The sequence below is a fragment of the Hippopotamus amphibius genome, chromosome X, assembly GCF_030028045.1.
Source record: "Hippopotamus amphibius kiboko isolate mHipAmp2 chromosome X, mHipAmp2.hap2, whole genome shotgun sequence".
In the NCBI taxonomy this organism is placed as follows: Eukaryota; Metazoa; Chordata; class Mammalia; order Artiodactyla; family Hippopotamidae; genus Hippopotamus; species Hippopotamus amphibius.
This window is the reverse complement of record NC_080203.1, coordinates 78,963,320-78,983,690: the sequence shown is the minus strand read 5'-3', so window position 1 is coordinate 78,983,690 and position 20,371 is coordinate 78,963,320. Positions and strand designations below refer to the sequence as shown.

General features: G+C 52.1%; 1 protein-coding gene and 1 pseudogene across 4 annotated transcripts in view; one reads left to right on the top strand and one right to left on the bottom strand.

The window, feature by feature from the left end:
• The window catches only part of STARD8 (StAR related lipid transfer domain containing 8), a 37,027-nt gene extending 30,652 nt beyond the window's left edge, over positions 1 to 6,375 (top strand). For all 4 annotated transcript variants that reach the window (XM_057719086.1, XM_057719088.1, XM_057719087.1 and 1 more), the window contains 8 exons: positions 886 to 1,045; positions 1,522 to 1,720; positions 2,133 to 2,343; positions 2,608 to 2,722; positions 3,007 to 3,231; positions 4,224 to 4,441; positions 4,544 to 4,720; positions 4,867 to 6,375. In XM_057719086.1, coding sequence (XP_057575069.1) covers positions 886 to 1,045; positions 1,522 to 1,720; positions 2,133 to 2,343; positions 2,608 to 2,722; positions 3,007 to 3,231; positions 4,224 to 4,441; positions 4,544 to 4,720; positions 4,867 to 4,984 — 1,423 coding nt within the window. In that variant the 3' untranslated portion in view covers positions 4,985 to 6,375. The remainder of the gene's footprint in view (positions 1 to 885; positions 1,046 to 1,521; positions 1,721 to 2,132; positions 2,344 to 2,607; positions 2,723 to 3,006; positions 3,232 to 4,223; positions 4,442 to 4,543; positions 4,721 to 4,866) is intronic.
• Positions 6,376 to 18,955: 12,580 nt separating this feature from the next.
• On the bottom strand, positions 18,956 to 20,149 carry LOC130842403 (interferon-related developmental regulator 1-like; annotated as a pseudogene).
• Between the last annotated feature and the right edge of the window lie 222 nt (positions 20,150 to 20,371).

Genomic DNA, 20,371 nt, shown 5'->3' with positions numbered 1-20,371 from the left:
CACCCTCAGAAGGTGGGTGCAGGCAGGCGGAGCCCCTAGGCCAATAGAGTGGTGGGATGTGCCAGGAGGCTGCAGAGGTCAGTGTGGCTCTAGGTGCCGTGTGTGTGTCTGTGGGGATGCATATGGCATTCACATGAGGTGTGTCATGAATGAGGAGGGGTGGGAGTGGGGGACCCCGGGCCCCCCAGCTGTACCTTCTCCACCCCAATTTCCATGCTGCCACCAGGGAGATTGTCCTAACACGCAGCTTTGGTGGTCACTCTCCTAGCAGACACCCTCCTGTGGTTCCCCATTGCTGAAGAATAAGGTCCAGTTTCGTTCCCATCGTGATCGTTTCATGTTCTGACCCCGCCTCCTCTGTCAGGCTCTTTAGCCTGCCACACCCAAGCAACCATACAGGCCAGCAGACGTCACCCTTCTCTGAATGCGCCGTGCTCTTGTTCTTGCCTCTTTGCCTTTGCCCATGCTGTTCTGTCTGCCTGGAATGTCTTTTTCCCATTTCTCCTGTGGGACAATCCCTACCCATCCCTCAAGAGCCAGCTGAATTTCCAGCTTCTCTCTGAAGCCTTCCCTGACCCGCTAGGTAGACTTCCCCTCCCTCGTGGGTCTTCCCCTAAGTTCTTGGTCCACTCCTGGCCACGTGTATTGTCACTTCCTGTCAATGCAGTCATCTCTTTGACCAGACTTCAGAGCTCTGTGTTCCTCTGGGACTCCCTAGGACTGGGCCCAGAGCAGGTGCTCAATGAATGTTGACTCTGGGGAGAGAGCATGTTTCTTACCCCACTCACCCCCACCTGAGTTCCCCAAGACTCTAGACACAATCTCCAAGCTGTGTCTGGGCCTACCCCATCCCTGTTCCTGATCTTTTGTCCCTCCCCCAAACAGGTCAGTGCCCAAGTTCATGAAGAGGAACAAGACACCAGACTACCGGGGCCAGCAGGTGTTTGGGGTGCCGCCCCTCATCCATGTGCAGCGCACAGGCCAGCCACTGCCCCAGAGCATTCAGCAAGCCATGCGCTACCTGCGTAGCCAGTGCCTGGACCAGGTGAGACCTTCCGGGGAGCACGAAGAGAGATGGCGATGGGAAGGAAGTCCACAGCTGGGGGATTAGGGAGGGGAGCTGCTCTGGCCTTCCCCCTGAGTCGGGCTGGCCCACCAGAGACCTTCCCTATCCTCAGGAAGGCCCAACAAGGATGGACCTCAAGTTCCCTTCTGCCTAGCTCTGTGCCAGCTTTTCTCTGGCCCAAGCACAGTAGCCCCCGCCTTCCTGGAGCCCATCTTAGCCTAGGTCCTCGTTTTCCTACTCATCTCCGCTAAAGCCATCTTTCTCCTTGGCCCCAAGGCTATAAAAACCCTTCTCTTTGGTTTTGCCATTTCTTTCCTACCCTGCCCAGCGGGAAGCTTGCCAGGCTTGGACATTTCTGGAGTGGCCTACACTCCTAACACCCGGTCCAGGGCTGGCTTCACAGTCTCCCTCCCACCCCCGCATGTCTCCTTCCCTCCCTCCCCTGCGTGGGCCAGGTGGGCATCTTCCGCAAGTCCGGGGTGAAGTCCAGGATCCAGAACCTGCGTCAAATGAATGAGACCTCCCCCGACAACGTCTGCTATGAGGGCCAGTCAGCCTATGATGTGGCTGACCTGCTGAAGCAGTATTTCCGGGACCTGCCTGAGCCAATCTTCACCAGCAAGCTCACTACCACTTTCCTGCAGATCTACCAGCGTGAGTTGCCTGTACCTATTCTCAGTAACCTGCCAGGTTCTCAGGCTCCCTGAATCCTAGGGCTTATAGAAGGTAACCCTTGTGCAGGCAAGTGTAGCTGTGCTCATGGGCTCAGTGGAAGATTTACTTTGCCAAATTGGAAAGGTCCTTAGAGAGAAACCACATTCTATTCCCCAAACCCATTATATGGAAGGATAGACTGAGGCCCTGAGGAATGTCAGGGACTTCTGCAAGCTTACACTTCACATTAGAGCTAAGCTTGATCTAGTACCAAGAGACCTCCCAGCGTCCACCTTCCCCTTCACCAACTTCCCCTTGGGACTGCTGTGCCTTTTGCATTCCTGGAAGCAGGAGGCTTGCTGCCAGAGGCTCTTGGGGAATAAGGAAGCCCTTCTGTCTGCCTTCCTCACAGTCCTCCCCAAGGATCAGTGGTTGGCAGCCGCACAAGCTGCCACCTTGCTGCTCCCCGATGAGAACCGGGAGGTGCTACAGACCCTGCTCTATTTCCTAAGCGACATTGCCTCTGCTGAAGAAAACCAGATGACAGCTGGTAACCTGGCAGTGTGCCTGGCACCTTCCATCTTCCACCTCAACGTCTCCAAGAAGGATAACCCCTCTCCCAGGTGAAAAAGGGCAGGGCATGGCCGGGCCAAGCAGGAAGGGTTTGGGCCCCATTGGCTTTTTGGCTCTGGATGGCTGGCACTGCAGTTCCCAGGCATCACCACAAGGGGTCAGCTTGACTCCTCAGGGGCCTGGGGCTGGTTGGATGCTGTGAAGGGCCTTCAAAAGGGCAGCAGGTTGTTTTGTGTTCAGGACTGGCAAACGGGCTTCTGGAGAGCTTGTCTTGTGCCCTTATGCCATCCACTCTTCCTGGCCCTTTCCTCCAGGATCAAGAGCAAACGCAGCCTGGTTGGCCGGCCAGGCCCTAGGGACTTGAGTGAGAACATGGCTGCCACCCAGGGCCTATCACACATGATCAGTGACTGCAAGAAACTTTTCCAGGTGAGTCACTCTGGGCCATGATGCCTACTTCCCAGACCCAGCAGAACCAACATGCCTGACCTTTGTGCCCTGAGTCAGGGACAGGGCCCATCTTGACACATACGCCTCAATCTCCTACTTCCAGCTGTTCCCCTACAGAGTTTTTCATCTACCACACCGCAGTAGCCAGGCCTCTCCTCGCCTTTAAAATTAACCTGGCAGACCCTGCGGGCTCAGGGACTTTGATTCCCTGACCCTCTGCCACTCCGCACGGCCCCCAGCCTGGTGTGTGTGTGCCCTCGCAGGTGCCCCAGGACATGATGCTGCAACTCTGTGGCTCCTACAGTGCAGCTGAGCTTAGCCCTCCCGGCCCGGCCCTGGCTGAGCTGCGGCAGGCCCAAGCTGCTGGTCTGAGCCTGAGCCTCTACATGGAAGAGCGCATCCAGGAGCTGCTGCGCGATGCTGCCGAGCGCTTCAAGGGCTGGATGAGCATGCCAGGGCCCCAGCACACGGAGCTGGCTTGCAAGAAGGTGAGGACCCTGCTGCCCAGGGTGGCCATGGGGCCAGGAGAGGGCAGAGTGCAGGCTGTGTGCAGGGGTCCCCAAGGAAGGAGCTGCCCCACCTGTCTCCCTGTGTTTCCGCCTGGTACTTGGAGAATGTTAGCCAGCAGAGCAAGGACCTTAAGGAAGTGAGAAGCGAATGAGACCAGGGCTCTCTCTCGGGGAGTACCTGCTGGAATTACCTTCCCAAAAGCCCACTCCAGACATATCGCTAATTTTAGAGCCTCACCTCCCATCCCTCCCTACACTGAAGTCACACTGAGCTCCTCATGTTTCCACCTTTGTGCTTCTGCCCCTGCTGTCCTCCTGCCTGGACAGACCTGCCCTAAGCAATGTATTTCCCTAGCCATTTTCAGCCCCAACTTGATATGCCTTTCCTCCCTTCAGAGCCTCTAGGCATATCCCAAGCTGGAGGTGACTTCTCTCTGTCCCTCTCTTGGCACTAGCGATGTTCTTTCTCGGATTTTGATTATAAATAAGACTGCAGGCCCAAGGTTTGCCATGGATAAACTGGTCACAGTAAAGGCTCCCTTACAGAATCAGGTGAGATGCTTGCATAGAGCCTGATACGTGCAAAAGGCCCAGGAAGTGGCAAGTTTCGTTGCCGTGCACATGTTCCACTTCCCACGCTAGATGGGGAGTTCCTTGAGGATGACCACCATCTTCAGTTCCAGAAATTCCAAGCACTGTGCCCATTGCTTGGTAGAGCCTAGTAGGCCGCAGAGAATGTAGGTCCTTTCATCTCTTTGTGCTCTTGAGCAGGCGAAGGAGCAGAAATCTGGAAAGCAGAAGAAGGACAGGGAACACAAGGCTGGCCTGTCTGGACCTGGCTGGGGTTAGCGGAGTAGCCCTGCAGCCTTCCCTTGTTGGGGGCTGGAGTGAGGGCAGGCTGAGGCCCAGGGATGGACTGGGAGTCCTCCAGTTCTGACAGCTGCCCCCGTCCCCACTCCCATGGGTCGCAGGCAACAGATGGGCACCCGCTGCGTGTGTGGAAGGCATCCACAGAAGTGGCCGCCCCTCCGGCCGTGGTGCTACACCGTGTCCTGCGGGAGAGGGCCCTCTGGGATGAGGACCTTCTGAGGGCCCAGGTGTTGGAAGCCCTGATGCCGGGTGTGGAGCTGTACCACTACGTCACTGACAGCATGGCACCCCATCCCTGCCGCGACTTTGTGGTGCTGCGGTGAGGGGCTTGAGCTGTTACCCTGCTGTGCTTGGGGACTGGGGAGGAGGTGGGGTGGGAACTGACGCCAGGAAGCTGAATGTGTGTGTCGCTTCCCCACAGTATGTGGCGCTCTGACTTGCCCCGTGGGGGTTGCCTCCTCGTCTCTCAGTCCCTGGATCCTGAGCAACCCGTGCCGGAGTCGGGGGTGCGGGCCCTGATGCTCATTTCCCAGTACCTCATGGAACCCTGCGGCCTGGGCCGCTCTCGGCTTACTCACATCTGCCGTGCTGACCTCAGGTACCAAGCCCCCTCAGCCCTGATGCCCCCCTCCCACCTCTGCCCCATGCCCCTGATCCTGGGGGGCAAGTCCTGTCTTTCTTGCCCCTGGTAAGAGCTCCAGGGAAGAACCCACAGCTCATGCCTTCCTGCTTCTACTTTCCCAGGGGCCGTTCTCCTGACTGGTACAACAAAGTCTTCGGGCACCTGTGTGCCATGGAGGTGGCAAAGATCCGGGACTCCTTTCCGACCCTGCAGACAGCTGGCCCTGAGACAAAGTTGTGAGCCTCAGCCTGGTCTCAGAGTGGCACCCCCCAGGGCCCCCGGCACCAAGGCAGTAAGGGGGAATGAGAGCAGAGCAGCCCCCCATGGATGCTGCTTCTAAGGATAGAGGCAAGGCCATGCAGTCCCCCTTACTTCGTGAAGCTCCTCCATACGTAAGGGGGTGGAAAAGAGAATTTCAGTGTCCTGTCTCCACTCCACCTCCACCCCCAAACCTGTGTTCTGCCCTCCCGAGAGAGAAGAGTCATTTTTGGAGCAGGAAGATGGCTACTGCCCTCCAGGTCCAAGGAGCCACCAGTCAGTCTGAAGCCTTCCCAACTTCCCCGCCTGCGGGGTGAGGAGGCAGAGAGTAGTGTGTGCTCTTAGCTGTCTGCCATTCTGAGAGGCCAAGCCATCCTGTTTGGTGCTAGGGTTCCTTTGAGGTTGGACAGGAGATTCTGGTCCTGCCTTTGGGCCCAACATTGGTCCTGAACTGGCTTTTGAAGAGAAATTGGACTGGAGTGGATGGGCAAACCACCGTGAGCTGTTTGATTTGTGTAAATACGGTGCTGATTTTTATGAGGCTGATTTTAAGAGGGGGCACTGATGGGTCCCAGTAGGTGACATGGTGATTTGGGATAGCTTGGGATGTGAGAGTGGTGGGAACCTTCCTTTCTCAGATCTCGAGACCAATGAACCAGTTTCTCCTAACTTGGGCCCCATACTTTATCTGCCACTCCCTGGGGTCCCGTGTAGCCATTGGACATGCACTGCCACGTCTGGAGAGTAAACAGCCTCGCTCCCACTGCACAGGCTGAGCAAAAGCAAGGAGACACTATCTGTATCCTCATCGCTTTACCTGCTCTTCCTGCCTGTGGTAGCAGGCTGACGTGACAGCCCCTTCCTCCAGCAGAGATCTGGCCCTGGTTCAAGTGGCCAGCCAGTTAGATGGAGGGGCCTAGTGTCATCTCAGCCCACTGGGGCTTGATCCAAACCTGACCTATCCCACCCATCAGCCATCCCGGTTCATGTGCAAAGTCAAATGCCAAACGCCAACGGGTGCTTTATTATTATTTTTGGCTGAATAAACTGGAGTGGGATGGGTTCCAGCCAATCAGTTGTAATGTTTAAACCTATCTATTTTATTTGTACCTATAAATACTGTACAGTTCAGAATATAAAAAATGTATTTGTGTATATATAGATACATATACACACACATCTCTATATATATACATACACACACACACACACATATTCTATCATGAGTGTACCATAACCTGTGAGTGGGGGCAGGGGTCTGGAAAGCCTCGGGGGGCAGGGCACTTAAGATGATGCAGGGGAGGTGGAGAGCGTGGTCCGTGTGATGCCCCCCCCCCGCCCCAGTGGAACAATAAAACATTCCTACAGATGCACTCTGTCTGTGTGGTTGTCTTTACTGAGACTATGGGCCAGGGACAAGGGGCAAGTTGCAATGCAGTTTCAACGTTAGGGTCAGAGGTTGTGAGCATTACCAATGGAGAAATGGGGAAGGACTCAGCTTTTCTCTTTGGGAGATGACTGGGGGGTAAGAGAGGCAGGATTCCGAGAAGCCAGTGCTTGGGCAGAAGCCACAAACCCTATTTTCTGACCTGACAAGATCCCTATCTGAGCAGCCCCCAAGCATGACTTCATGCATCCAGATAGCCCTATGGAGGGATGCCTTGGCTATGCTGTCCTTTCTTCCCCTGCTTGCACAGGGTCCAAGCTGAAGGATGAAGAGTGGAGACCCAGTCTCAGGAGGCTTGGGGACCCTGTTCTACCCATAAGCCAGCCTGAGACAGGTCTCAGTGCCTCAAGGCAGCCCCCGGTCAGTCTCTAGTGGCCAGTAAAGAGAGGCCCCTTCATATTGACTTCCTGAAGGAAGGACTTTCTTTGCCACATTGCTGTAGCCATAAAATCCCCAAGCTCCGAGGGGCAGCTAGGGAGAGGGTACAGGCTTTGCAATCAGTCTCTTTGCATCCTTTGAGTGCTGTTAAGCAGCCTGGGGCAAACAAGTCCTGCTCTCTCTCTCTCTTTCTCCGAACCTCAGCTTCCTCTTGGGCCAAACAGTCCAGTGATCACCTCGTCACAAGTCTGGCTCAGTAAGTGTTCAGCATGGCCCGTCCCAGTCTGCACCCCCACTCAGCCTAAACAGATCAGGGTGCCTGTCAAGTCCCATTTCTCTGTCACCTTCTTTTGGGTTCAGCTGTACCTACATGCCTTTGACCTTTCCTCACTGCTGCTGCCTGGGAGTCTTGGCTAGACCTGGAAGGGAGTGAGGTGGAGCAGAGGGCCTATCAGCCTCTTGACTTTCGGAAAACAATGAAGGCACCCCGCATGTGATGGTAGGATGGGAGATTGCTCAAGCAGCTCTGGTGTTAGGGGATGCCGGTGTGAAGCTCAAGCCAGTACTTTTCAAGGTAGGCAACCAGGGGACATTCTGGCACAGGTACTGCCCCACCTGGTCATGGAAGGAGGCTGTGGTGATGGTGCAGAATATGCGGTTGAGCATGCTGTTCATGGGTGGCAGGAAAATGACCTCCTAGGTGATGGTCACTATGGGGACAGAGAAGAGTTATATAGGAGGTTCTTTGAAGGGCCAGAGAATTCTCCCAGCATTTCAGCTCTGGACTCTGAGGCCCTGGACCAGTTGCCCAGTGTGGCTTCTCTATGTTTGGCATTCTGGGAGAGGTAGTACCAAGCAGGAGAGCTTCTCTGGGCCTTCCTGTTATCCCCCTGCATAAAGCAGAGGCTTCCATCCCTCCATCCCTGCATCTTTGCCTGGCCCACCATACAGTCTGTGAATGGACTACCATGGCTTATAGAGGTGGGAGTGGCTGTCATGATGATGAGGTCACCCAGGCCACTCACTCCCACACATGGCAGGCACTACTCATGGACATTTCTAACTCTGTCATGTTGGCCTTTCCTTGGTGCCAGAGAACTCTCACCCTCAAATTCCCAACCCTGTTGCCTGTACTTTCTATTCTTATGCTCCCCCTGACCCACTACCTCAATGAAATCAGGCTGTGGGAGAATCCCATATGGGAACTGGACAATCTGCGAGCATCTTCTAGTCTCCAGTGCCCTGTTGCCAGAGTGGCTGAGGATAGATGGTAGACAAACCCAGACTCAGATCTAGCTATATCATCACCTGGCTCTGTGACCTTAAGTGGCACATGGAACCTTTCTAATTTGGTTTTCCTCACAGAAGATAAGGCTGATGATTGTTTGAGCCAATGACTGTGAATATGGCTACACAGTGCCTAGGACATGGCGGACATGAATAAATGGTAGTCTCCCCTGCCCTGCCTCCTCCCTGCCAGTCAGACTCCGTGGAGGGCTGGGGCTTGGGTGGGTGGGTGGGTGGATGAGGTGGGGTGCATATGCATATCATTTCCTGATTTGCACCAAGGCCCTACCTACCCTTTTGGCTCCCAGACCACCACAACCAACGGTTTCACCATTCTGGACATACCTACCTCTTCACCAGGCTCTAAATATCCTAGTGACCTCTTTGCATCCTAACTACTGATTGGTTTTCACTCTGCTTCCTTCATTGGCCCCAAGGCCTTATCTTCCTTCTCGAAGCCCTCCTTCCTTATCCTGATCTCTCTGCTTCACCTTGCTCATTAGGAACCTCACTGGCATCCATTGCTTCAGTTTACACCTCTGTGCAGATGCCCCCCTTATCACTACCAAGAGCCCCATCACTTCCTTTAGCTCTTGCCAGTATTTCCCACTACATGAATGGACCTTTCCACCTGGAGGCCCCACCTACATATCGAACTTAGTCCCAAACCAAACTCACCATCTTCCCACACACAGTCTGCTCCCTGCTGCCTGCTCTGTCTCAATTTGTGATACTGTTATCTTCCTGACTGCACAGCTCAGATCCCCAAATCAGCCATGGTCCCTCCTTCTCTCTCAACCAATGCATGCATGTATCTGTGCATCCAACCATCCATTCAAATTCTCGTTCATTTTGCCATTCAGCAAGTAGCTGTGGAATGTCTGTTTTATGCCAGACTCTGCTGAGGCACAGAGGATACATCAGTGAACAGGGCCGATAAGATTCTCACCTGCCTTTAGTGCACATTCTAGTAGATGGGTGAGTGGAGGGAGGTGGGTGATAAACACAAGCTAACTTCAGCTATGATGAGGGTGATGAAGCCAATAAAGCAGCCAATAAAGCTGAGGTAGTAGTGACTGAGCACTTACTCCAATAAGGTGGTCATGGAGGGCCTTTCTGAGCAGGTGACATGGAAGCCAAGACCTGGGGAGAATGAATGGGCCATGCAAAGATCCAGGGTAAAGAGTTCTGGGCAGAAGAAATACTAGGCAAGTACAATGACCTTAAGGTGGAGACAAAATGGCATTTCCAGGTCAGGGTGGCTGGGGTGCAGGGAGCAGGGGAGAGTGGGAGAAGATGGGATCAGAGAGGGAGGGCCAGATCACATGAGCCTAATGGGGAAGTAACCACGTCCAGTTGAGTTTCCTCGTATGATGTTCCCCCTTCCAGTCCCTGCCCCAATGTCTACAGCAGCCCAGTTCACATTGCATTCCGTTCTACCTGGATATTCAGGAGAGGCCCTCACCTCCTGTCTCTCCTCTCCTGCCCTTTTCCACCTATACCCAGTACCAGGTCAATCTTTCTAAAGCTGACTGTCACCCTGCCTTTCTGACTCAAAAACCGTCAATGCCTCCACTTCCTCTCCCCCCAGTTGACTACTAAACTGTGGCATTGAGGACCCCTCGATGCAGCCTTGACCTGTCCACCAGTTTTCTCCCCCCTTCACCTCTGTTCTCCAGCCATTGCCCAGAAAATGTTCCTTTAGTTCCTTTTGCCAGGAGTGGATGTAGGACTGTCTTGGACTCAGAAGACACTGGTTCAAGTCTCAGCTCTGCCAGTTCTTAGCTGTCGGGCTGTGGGCAAGTTATTTAACCTTTCGGGGCCCCGGTTTCTCCATACATGACTAAAATGAGGCTCAGAGAGACGTGGGAATTACTTAGCAAGGTAGGTTGATCATTGCAAAGTGCTCTCACCCTCCAACCTCACCAGTCTGGCAACACTCAATTCCAATATGTCTCCACCAAGAAGTCATTTCCAAAGCTTTCAGCAAGGTTTGTTCTATCCCTCCTCTGAGCTGTCATTGCCCTTTGCATCTAAGACCTCCATGTTGCTGATGCCTCCTCTTAGGGGTCTTTGGACACCAGTCACATTGCCAGTATCCCCATTAGTTTGGGAGCAGCTGGGATCAGGATCCTGGTGGGGTTCATCTCTGAGGCCTTCACAGTGCCCAGCTCGAGGGGGCAGGGAGGCCCAGGGAAGGCATCTGGAAACACAGAAGTGGGTTCCAGTCCCAGTTCTGCCATTTCTTAGCAGTGTGAACTGGAATCTCTGAGCCTCAGTTTTCCCATCTGTAATATGGGTACAGGAATACCTACCTCTCTAGGGTGTTTCGAGGAACCCACATACCCACCACAGTAGAGTCCTAGGCAGAAAGGTAGCACTTCATCACTGTTTACTGTGTAGGCTCCTTTACTTCAAGACTTTTCTCTACAAGCCCACCCACCACCAACTTGGTTTGCCCCCTTTTATCTCTATAGCTTTTCACACCCTTCCAGGCTCAGCCAGCCTTTCCCAATCAAACTGCCCCTGAGCTCATGAAGTACTTTGTGAGTGGGATTTTGTGACATGAAACTAACCTCAAATGTGCAAGCTCATCTCCTCATCTAGGCTAAGACATCCAGGACAGGGAGAGGCATCTCTGTAGCCCTGGTGGCCAGCACCAGGTCTGGTCTAGAAGAGCCAGTCAAGGGAGCTCAGGGAGTGTGTGCTGAATGAGGTTAAATATTTGTGTGTAGGAGCAGGGAGACATGAGAGAACATGAGATGGGGCCCATGGGGATGGGAAGGAGCCCTGGAGCTTGCAGGAACCTGGGGAAGGGTGAGTGAGGATGGCATCAAACTTCTGCCGCCCAGGAGGGAGCACGTAGATACTGAGCGCTGACTCTATACCAGGCCCCGTGCCATGTATTTTCCACACAGGCTATCCTTTAGCCTCAAAAGTCCTCTGTGTGGTGTTAGCATCCTCTTTTCCTGGGTGGAGATCTGAGAGTCTGAGAAGCAGGGAGACTCGCCCTGGGGTCCACAGCAAGCAAGCAGCTGAGCTGGGACTTCCACCCAGGCTCCCAAGCTTGTCTTCTTTCTACTGCCATGCAGGGTGAAGGGAGAGGATCTCTCACGTCTTGTTGGTAATGTCAGTGTATCTTCCAGAATGGTGGGGAGGAAACTGGGAGTGGTAAACATGAGAGCTGTTGAACAAGGGAGGAAAAGCTTTTGAGGAAAGTTGACACAAGGATGGCGGGCAGAGGGGCAGGGATGTGCACTGGTCATGGAGGCTGCCTTTCTCTGCCCCAGGCCACCACTGCAGCCTGCTGAGGGTTGGTCTGTCCTGTCCCTAGGATTCCTGCCATGCCCAGGAAGGGCCCTAGGGTGGCCTTGGGCTGCTGTAGCCTCTAGACAGGCTGATGGTGTCTCAAGCTGAAGGGGAAGTCCTGAGATTGAGCAGAGACCGGGGCCGCATATGAACTTTCATGGCCCTGCCTACTTTTGTCTTTTGTGGGCCCTTCCTTCCTAAACGATATTTAAAATATATATTTTACAACCACATTGGTATAAACACAAATATTGTCTGGGCTGAACTAATCATTACATATTCACTGTTATTATATTGATTTTTTTCTTCTGATGTTAAAATAAATTAAAATTAAAACATTTTCATGGGCCCTAGATGCTGGGCCTACAAAACTAACAATAAGCTGGCCCTGGCAGAGGGTAGCACAGAAGCTGTAAATGAGTGAAAACATCACTGCTCAGGGGGAGAGTGGTCCTGAGGCCTGGACAGCTGGGCATCCATCTCTACACTTCACTTTGGGTGCGTTGAGCACAAGTGACCATGGACATCATTTCTCATTTCCCAGCTCCACTTCCTAGTCTGGAGAGGCAAGCGAGTCCCTGTCAGGGCCTCTAACTGGCTCCTATGACCTTGGACCACCTTCTTGCTGTCAAATGGGAGCAATTTTTGGCCCCGGGCTCCTGACTGGGAGGCAGAGACCCCAGCTCTCAGCTTCCTCTCCTCTGAGGGGCCAGGGAAGTGCTGGGCCTAGCCTGAGGCTGGACTCCTTCCAAACAGTCCTCATGGTGGGGGGGGGGGGGCGGGTTTCAGCTGAACCAGTGGCTCCAGCTTGTCCCTGGAGTGGGACCCGTTGTCCAGGTCACAGAAAAACAGCAGGGTAAACAAGTACTGCTTATGTTGGCAGAGGAAATGGCCATGTCCTAGCTTGTGACAGTTTTATGAGAGGAGGGGAAGTAGAGATGAAGGGAGAGAAAGATTGGGGGGTGAGGAGGCAGAGTGCTGAGAAGAGAGGCAGGGCCAAGGGCCCGAGGCAAGGAGGGGGAACCACAAAAATGAAACTCAACCCCTCTTCGGTGTGGTTGACACAGCTCGCCTACCCGTTTTCTCATTAGATGCTCACAAAACCCTGAAGGTAGGTACACTTTTATCCCCACTTTCGAGGTGAAGAAACTGAGGCTCAGAGAGATGAAGGAAGGCACTTGCCCAACATTTTACTCAGCTAGGGATTTGCTGTTAGCGGTGGGGTTAGATTTGAACAAATTCGGTCTATGTGACTCAGTGTTGGATGGGTGAGAAGAGCTCAGTCAGTGAGGTGGCGGCAGCGATGTGGGGGTGAGTGAGGCAGGAGAGCCTTTTATCTTCACTGCTTTCCATAAAGTACACTTGATTTGTTTCCAAAAGACTCTGGGGTGGGTATCAGCATACTAGTAGCTAATGTTTACTATATGCCAAGCACCACGTACATACGTGTCTCTCCTCCTCTAGCGCTTAGTGTGCTTTGATTATGAGAGGCACTGGGTTGAGCACTCTACGTGCATTTTCTTGTTCACTTTTCACAACAGTCCTGTGATGAATAGCCCCATTTTACTGATGAGGATGACTGAAACTCAGAGAGGTGAAGGGACCTCCTTGAGGTCACAGAGGTATCCAATGAGGGAGCCTGGATTTGAACCTTAGTTTGTCAGAGTCTAAAGACCAAAGAGGAACCGGGGTTGGGTGGGGCGGTGGGCATTAGACCCAGTGGGATAAGCTTGGCAGAGAGAGGGGGCTGAAGACAGAGCCCAGTCAGAGAAGGAAACCCAAACGCCAGAGACTGTTCTTCACCCAGAGGGGTGGTGAGAAGTTTCCATGTCCGAAAGGAAAGAGGAAGTCTAGGGAGTGGCTGGCGAGATTGGGATTGGATGTTAGGAAACACTTCTTAACTGTGGATTACTAAAACACCACTAAGCTGGCAGCATCTTGCCTGGAAGCAGGGGCTGTCTGTCTAAAATGATTCCCCTCTGGCTTGGAGATTGAATCAGACTTTGGGGAGGACATGCAAGGACTCAAATTGTCTCAAACAGCAGGGCTGAGCTCCTCCTTCAGAGACCAGCTCCCAGGTGCAGGTTGGAGGAGGAGAAATTGGCCTGAGCGCCAAGGAAAGATTCCTCCCAATACCTGCCCTGTCCCAGGCCAGGTCTGTCCCCAATTGTGTGTTTCATTGTTTACACCTGAGTGGCAAACTTACATCCTACTCTGTCTGGGTCTCAGAGGCCCATACTCTGGGACATGCTCTAGTCCCTCACCCCCCACGTGATGGGGGCTGTGGTCCAGTGCCACAGCACTGCAACATCCTGAGTTAGGTACCTCACCAGCTGAGGCCCTAGGCCGCTGGAGATTGTGAGGTGAGGAAGGGTGATGGAGACTGTAGTCAAACACCTTCATGTTACACAGGCTGCTTTGGTCTGAATCTCACAGCAGTCCCATGTGCTGAGAGCTTAGAGACCCATCATGCAGGCCAGGGAAACAGACTCAGACAGGACTAGAATGTGAAAGGAAACACAGGAATTGTGCCAAGCAGCAGAGTTTAGAGAAGGGTAAGGTTTCATCTTAATGGGATAGTGCAGAGGGGGTCTCATTTCAAGGTAGCATTTGGAAGAGGCTACAAGAGTGGGTACAACTGCAAAGCCAGGGACAATATCAGGAGGATTGGCCGAGGTACCATGGAGGAGAGAAGAATGTGAGCTAGGGTTGGAGTCGGGAGAGCACAGGAGGTGAACTTGAGGAACTGGGTTGAACTTGAGGAACTTGAGGAACTGGGTTGGCAGGAGAACACAGTGGGAGCAGGGAGAGAGGAGGGGATGGGTCTGGAGCAGAAGCTTGTCCCTACATGCCCAGGGAGAGACTTTGCATTGAATTCGCTGGGAGCCACTGACGGTTTTTGAGTAGGAGAGGAGTCTGACTGAAGCTGTGCTTAAGGAAGATAAACCTGGTAGCATGGCGAGGGGGAGGGGGGATGGGGGAGGGTCTGGAGGCAGGAAATCCAAGAAGAAAGTTGTTTCTAAGACTCCTGGAAAGAAAAAGTTAAAGTCATGACCAGGGAGCCAAGGCGTGTCAGTTCTCGACCCAACCCAACCACTGAGTCACTTTCCCTCCCCATCTCTTGGTCTCAGTGGTCTGATCTGCACAGTAAGGGATTTGGGCTTCAGTTCCCCAAAGGCCCTTAGGCCAGAACATCCTGGAGCTGTGACTTGCCAAGGTCCCTCCAAGAGTCCCTGGAAGAACCAACTCAAAACCTTGACTATTCCTGCCATGCGACCACAGGATTGGAAAGATGATGGTGCCCAAGTGGTGGTAAAGCATCGTGGGCAGTAAGGGCAGGGGGCTGAGAATGGAGATGCGTGGGCCTCTGATGTTGTCACATTCCAGGTCCCTGAGGGTGGAGGAGTTGGAGGGTAAAGCCCAGAAACACACCCAGAGGCACTTATCTTGCCCACGGTGATGACAAAGAGCCTCGAGAAGAGAAAGCCAGGAGCAGTGGGGCTCGGCCGTGGTGTGAGCACCTAGCAGGACAGGCAAAGTATTAAAAAGACGCAGCTGGACTACAAAAGGTGAGTGGTGTGTTGGCCTAGGGCTTGGCATTGCAAACATAGAATTTCATTACCGATATACTACTGAGTCCCAGTGTCCTCCGCCAGCCTCTGCCCCCTTCTCTCCCCACCAGCTCTCACCCCAGGCCACCTCTGAGTCCTCAGGACTTGTATGCACGGGAGTGCCCAGGCCTAGCCACCAAGTGTTGGCCCTGGGGTTACGGGTTTTAGTGGCAAACAGGCAAAGCGCGTGGCAGGGAAAGGGCCTCAGAGAGGTACTGGGAGCTTTGCAGATGGACTAGCCCACCACCCACGTGGCAGCCTTCCTAGGAAAGGGAGGCAGAACCACAGTAGCTGCCTTCACTCTAACCCAGTACTTCTCAACAGAAGGCAATCTTGCCTCCCGGGGACATTTGACAATATCTGGAAATGTTTTTGGTTGTCAAAACTAGGAGGTGGAGTGGAGGCGTGTGCTAGTGGCACACAGAATGGCACAGAGAGGCCAAGGATGCTGTTGCTTAGGACACGGGAGGGGTTCCACAACAAAGAATTTCCCCACCCAAAACATTAATGGTACCGGGGCTGAGAAACCCTGGTCTAACCCAAAGCCTTCCAGCTGTGATTGGGGTTAACTGGCCAAGGCCAGTGGGATCTATAAAGCCAAGAGGTCAAGAGTGAGAATGTGAAGGGAGAAGGTAAGAAGGGCTATAGGGAACTGATTGTGTACTGTGCAGCTCTGCTTTCAGAGCTCTGAAGGAGCAGCAGTCACAGCCAGTGAAGCCTGGGCCTGTGGGTACAGAGAGAAGGGGCAGGATGTAGGGAGAAACCTGTCCAGAAGGTGCTTAAGAGGTGCCAAGCAAGTAGACTGAGTGCTCTCCCGGAGCTTAACACTCTGCCAGACACCCAATGAGGCACAGTGGCTGAGAGTCACCTCTTGCAGCCACATGGCCTTTTACATCCAGCCAAGCATCGCTCTGTCCACTGGCTCCTGCAGGCCTCATCAATGCTCCAGGGGTAGGCAGGATGAAGATGCTTCTCTCTGCTCTAGGGTAGTAGAAAAAACACTGCTGCATGAAGCAGGAGCTGGAGGGGGGCAGGTCTTAGCTCTGTTTATTCTGAACTATGTGACCCTGAGTAAGACCCCCCCATCCTCCGGCTCTTCCTCCAAGCCCACAGCGTCTAGGAAGCTGAACCAGGGTATGCCTTCTACACCCTTCACCAGTCCCAAGGGGTAGACTTGGGGGCTTCTGGGCTCCTGTTCCCTGGGCAGAAGCCCCTGGCCCTCTCCCAGGTGGAGGTAGTTCTATACATACACACACATGCCAGATTCTTTGTTCCCTGGCTGGAGCAAATGTGGGGACAAGGGCGGATAGGATCAAGAACTTACAGAAAGTACAAGGATCTCAGCCCCAGGATGGTGTCCAGGAGCACCTGGGTAAGCTTACTGCCATCCAGCCTCCTGCGAGGAAGTGAGCCTCAGCAAGGGGGTGCAGCAGGCGGACATTGCCCAAGCAGGAGGCCCAGCTCCCAGGTGGGGTGCAGTCAGAGGCATGGTCTTCATCCAGCCTTTCCCCGGACTGTACCCCTCATAGTAGACAGTCTCCAGGAAAGTGTCACAGAGTTGCCCTGACAACGTGGTCAAGAAATCTGAGAACGTCTGAGATGATGTCTCCTTCTGAGTGGGGGCTTTGCCAGGCCCTCAGCCTTGCATTGTCCTGGTTTGTCCACACACAAGTGGAGACAACCAGCAACCAATGTGTGAAGGGATCTTACACTGTCATTGTTCATGGGGTGCTCAGGCTGTACAGCCAAAGTTAAAAGGCAAATAAGTACCATGGGGGGAAGAGACCAGTGCATGATTCCAGGTTGCTGAGAACAGAGGACAGGCAACCAGGTTTTACTTACAGCAAGAGACTAGAAAGATACTGCACAAGATCTAGGCCCTTGCAAACTGCATCCCCCAAGGCCGGAGCATCTATTCTGCAGCCAGCTTGTGCAATGTGACTACAGGCGCCCCACTTCGTGCTGCAGCAGAAGGACCACATCCTTCCCCTCCCCTCCTCTGAGGTCTGAAATACAGAAAGCTGGGGGCGTGCCTGAGGGCCACTGACGTGGGAGCTTAAGCAGAACAAAGGAATCTACATCGAGCCTGGATCAGAGAGAGAGTCCCTCACAAGGCCGTAAGCCCAGCACAGCATTCTAGGCCTAAGGCCTAGTGGGGGTGGGAGGTGGACAGCTGCAGGAGACTGCCTTTCCCAACACTCACTGAGCCTTTTCTTACCTCTCCTCCATCTTGCTCCCACACCCAGAAGAAAACAAACCACTCACAGCCACTCCAGGGAAAGGTCCTTAAAGAGCCAGGGACAGGGTGTCAAAGAGGACCCAAAGGCCAGAGCAGACTCAGGGACGAGGGGCAGGGCTGGGCTTGGGGCTTACCTGAGCAGTGGGTGTGCTGAAGGGCCCATGAGGGCTGGCTTGAGTGGAAAGGTTGTGTGTGGCTGCAGCCTCATTGGATGCCAATAAGCCAAGAGCAATCAGGCATTTCTAGTAAGGCTGCATAGAGCATCTTATATAATATACCGCTCTTCTATTTCAAGTCCATTAGCTTGGCATATAGAACCTGGGGCATTCTGAGGGCTTCCTGACAAAAGCTTTCATATGCTTACTTTTGCTCTCTCATTCCCTCTTTCTACTCCTCCTAAGCTCTTTCTCCTTTCTCTGTTGCTCTTTCTGTCCCATCTTTCCATCCAACATTCATTGAGAACTGGCAGGCCTTGTGCTGGGCTCTGGGCCCAGAGTTGAATAATGCCCAGACTCTGCCTACAAAGAGCTCAAAATCCCATGCAGGAGACAAATATGGAAATTGTTTCAGTAACTCACAAGGCAGAGATAGGCACAGCCTGGAGAGTGAAGGATGGGGAGTGGGTGGGGAAAGCCAGAGTAGGCTTCCTGGAGGAGGCACAGTCTAAAGTCTTCAAAGGTGAGTATGAATTAGGCAGGCAGTGGAAGACATTCCAGTTGAGGGGAGAGCATAAGTGAAGATAAGGGGGCTGGAGGTGCATGCAAGCACCAGGTTGTATATGGCATGCAGTGCCAATGTTTCTCAAACTGGGTTCTACTGAACACTATGTCCTACGAGAAAGATGGCGTAGATGACATACACATTAGCATAGTACAGATGCTGATCTGCTCTACAATAGACATCTGTTTTACTTTTTTGAAGGAAGCATTTTCCTAATTTATTTGCCCTTGGAACCCCTTTTGTTACAAGATCCCAATGATCATCCCAGGCCACATAATTTGGGTACTGCTGCCATACAATCAAGGGAACCAACAGAGAGTTTCAGGCTGGGATTGACAAGATTGGGCCTGAGTTTTAGAAGGCTCACTGTGGATGCTTCTGTGGGTTGTGGACGGGAGAGGGCAAGAAGAGATGTAGGGAGATCAGGGGAGATAGTGCAATCATCCAGGCAGGAGAATTAAGAGTCCCGCTCATAACAAGGGTACAGCAGTAATGGTGAATGGCATTGGAGCCTGTCTCATCTTTGAATTGGGCCCAGTCCATGCACCCTGAAGCCTGCCCACAGCCCAGGACTGAGCCCTAATGGTCAGCCCAGTCCCATCTTACGTCTGCCTGCACTCTCACTATTATAGGAATAACCAGCCCTATTCCACCTTCCCAGCCCCAGCTCCTACAGACTGCCCAGGATGCCAGTGTTCTGACACTTGAGAAGGTTGGGTTCCTGGCTTCTCTCCATCTTAATTTTTTTTTACAAACACTTTATTCATGTTTACTGATTACATATACAGAGAATATTTGATAATCAGAACTCACCATTTGTAATACTATACATTGTTATAATATAACCCGTACTACAAAAGCTATCTGTTGACGCAAGATAAAAACTGTCTCTAGAGTTTAAATACGTTAGAAATTACAAAAAAGGGGGGGAAATTAGAAAGTGATCTTCAAAGGCTAAAAATCTAGAAGAATTCTCCAACATCTGCCCTCTTATCTCGACATTTGCTTCGAGCTTTTCTTTGAGCTTTGAAGGCTGCAGAATTATATAAATGCCTTTCAAAATGAGAAATCTTCATTATTTTAAGTGTTGCAGCAACAAGCCTCACTAGGGGTCCAAATTCAAATACATTGTGAAGGAATTCATTTGACTGCAAGTGGTATTGCATCCCTGATTCAAGAACCTCCTTAAAGGTGTCATATGAATATTTTTTGACCCAGCAGTCAATATACATGCATTCAGGACCAAATTTAACAGTTTCTGTTGGAAAATCCCATCCTTCCCCACTCTCAAGATGTCTCTGAAAACCAACCGCTGCTTTCTCTTGTCCACTTTGGCCCGTTGCTTATTTCCATCTGTAGTCAAAGCCCTGAGTCAAAGATTCCATGTCTTTGTAAAAAAAATTCAGTCTCTATTCCTCTGGCCAATTCAAACAGAAGTGACAAAGATTCACCAGCAGCTATTCTCATGTTTACGTCATCAGAAGAGAGGAGGCTTGGGAGTTTATGGAAATGCACCTCAATCTTTTTCTTCACTTAATTGATTGGGCATATGGTCAGTAACAATGTCCATGTGAGAAGCAAGCTGATATGAAGCACTGTAGTAGGGGTGCTGCAGATAATGTGTCTTTCTCTTTGAGATTGAACTTGGTGTAGATATTTTCCAGACACTGCAGAGTTGAATATAGCTCAGTAATGTCATCTGTGGCAATAAAACAGAAAACACCAAAATAAGTTGCACAAGTCTGCCTAGCCTGGATACTAGCTGTTCCATCACAAATTATTTTCTTCAGGATTGGTCCAAGAGTCTTTAAAACCTCTTCACTTTCAATTCCAGGGCCCAACTGAATACAAAGAACAGATGCTAATGCTGCAGCTGCATGCTGCTCATCACCTTCATCTTTTTTCAGGTAGCATTCAATGCTATCAGTTAAAGTCATTCTTCCTTCCAGAATAAATTCATAAATCATCTTTGAGCCCAGTGCATTTTTAATACCTTCAAGAGCTGCCTGCCTTGTCGTCACACTCTTATCCAAGGTCAGGTCAATGAATCCCTTCAACTTGTAAGCTAAGTCTTCTTGAGTTCCTTCCTCATCAAGGACTTCTAGTCCATCTTCAGCAAAACTGGAAGGATCATTGTAACCACTGCATACCCCCATCAAGTATGGAAGCACTCTGACAGGCTATTGCTGTAGGCAATGGCAATGGGCACCTTTCTCCACATGGACACACACTGCATACACTGAACAAGTACCCCAGGCCTATAGGTACCTGGACTGGCCCAAATGTTCATAAAAGAGAGCATGTGTGTACCTCAAAAACTGGTACAAGAGTGTAAAGCAATTATATTCCAATAAAAAAAAAAAGAGAGAGCATATAGC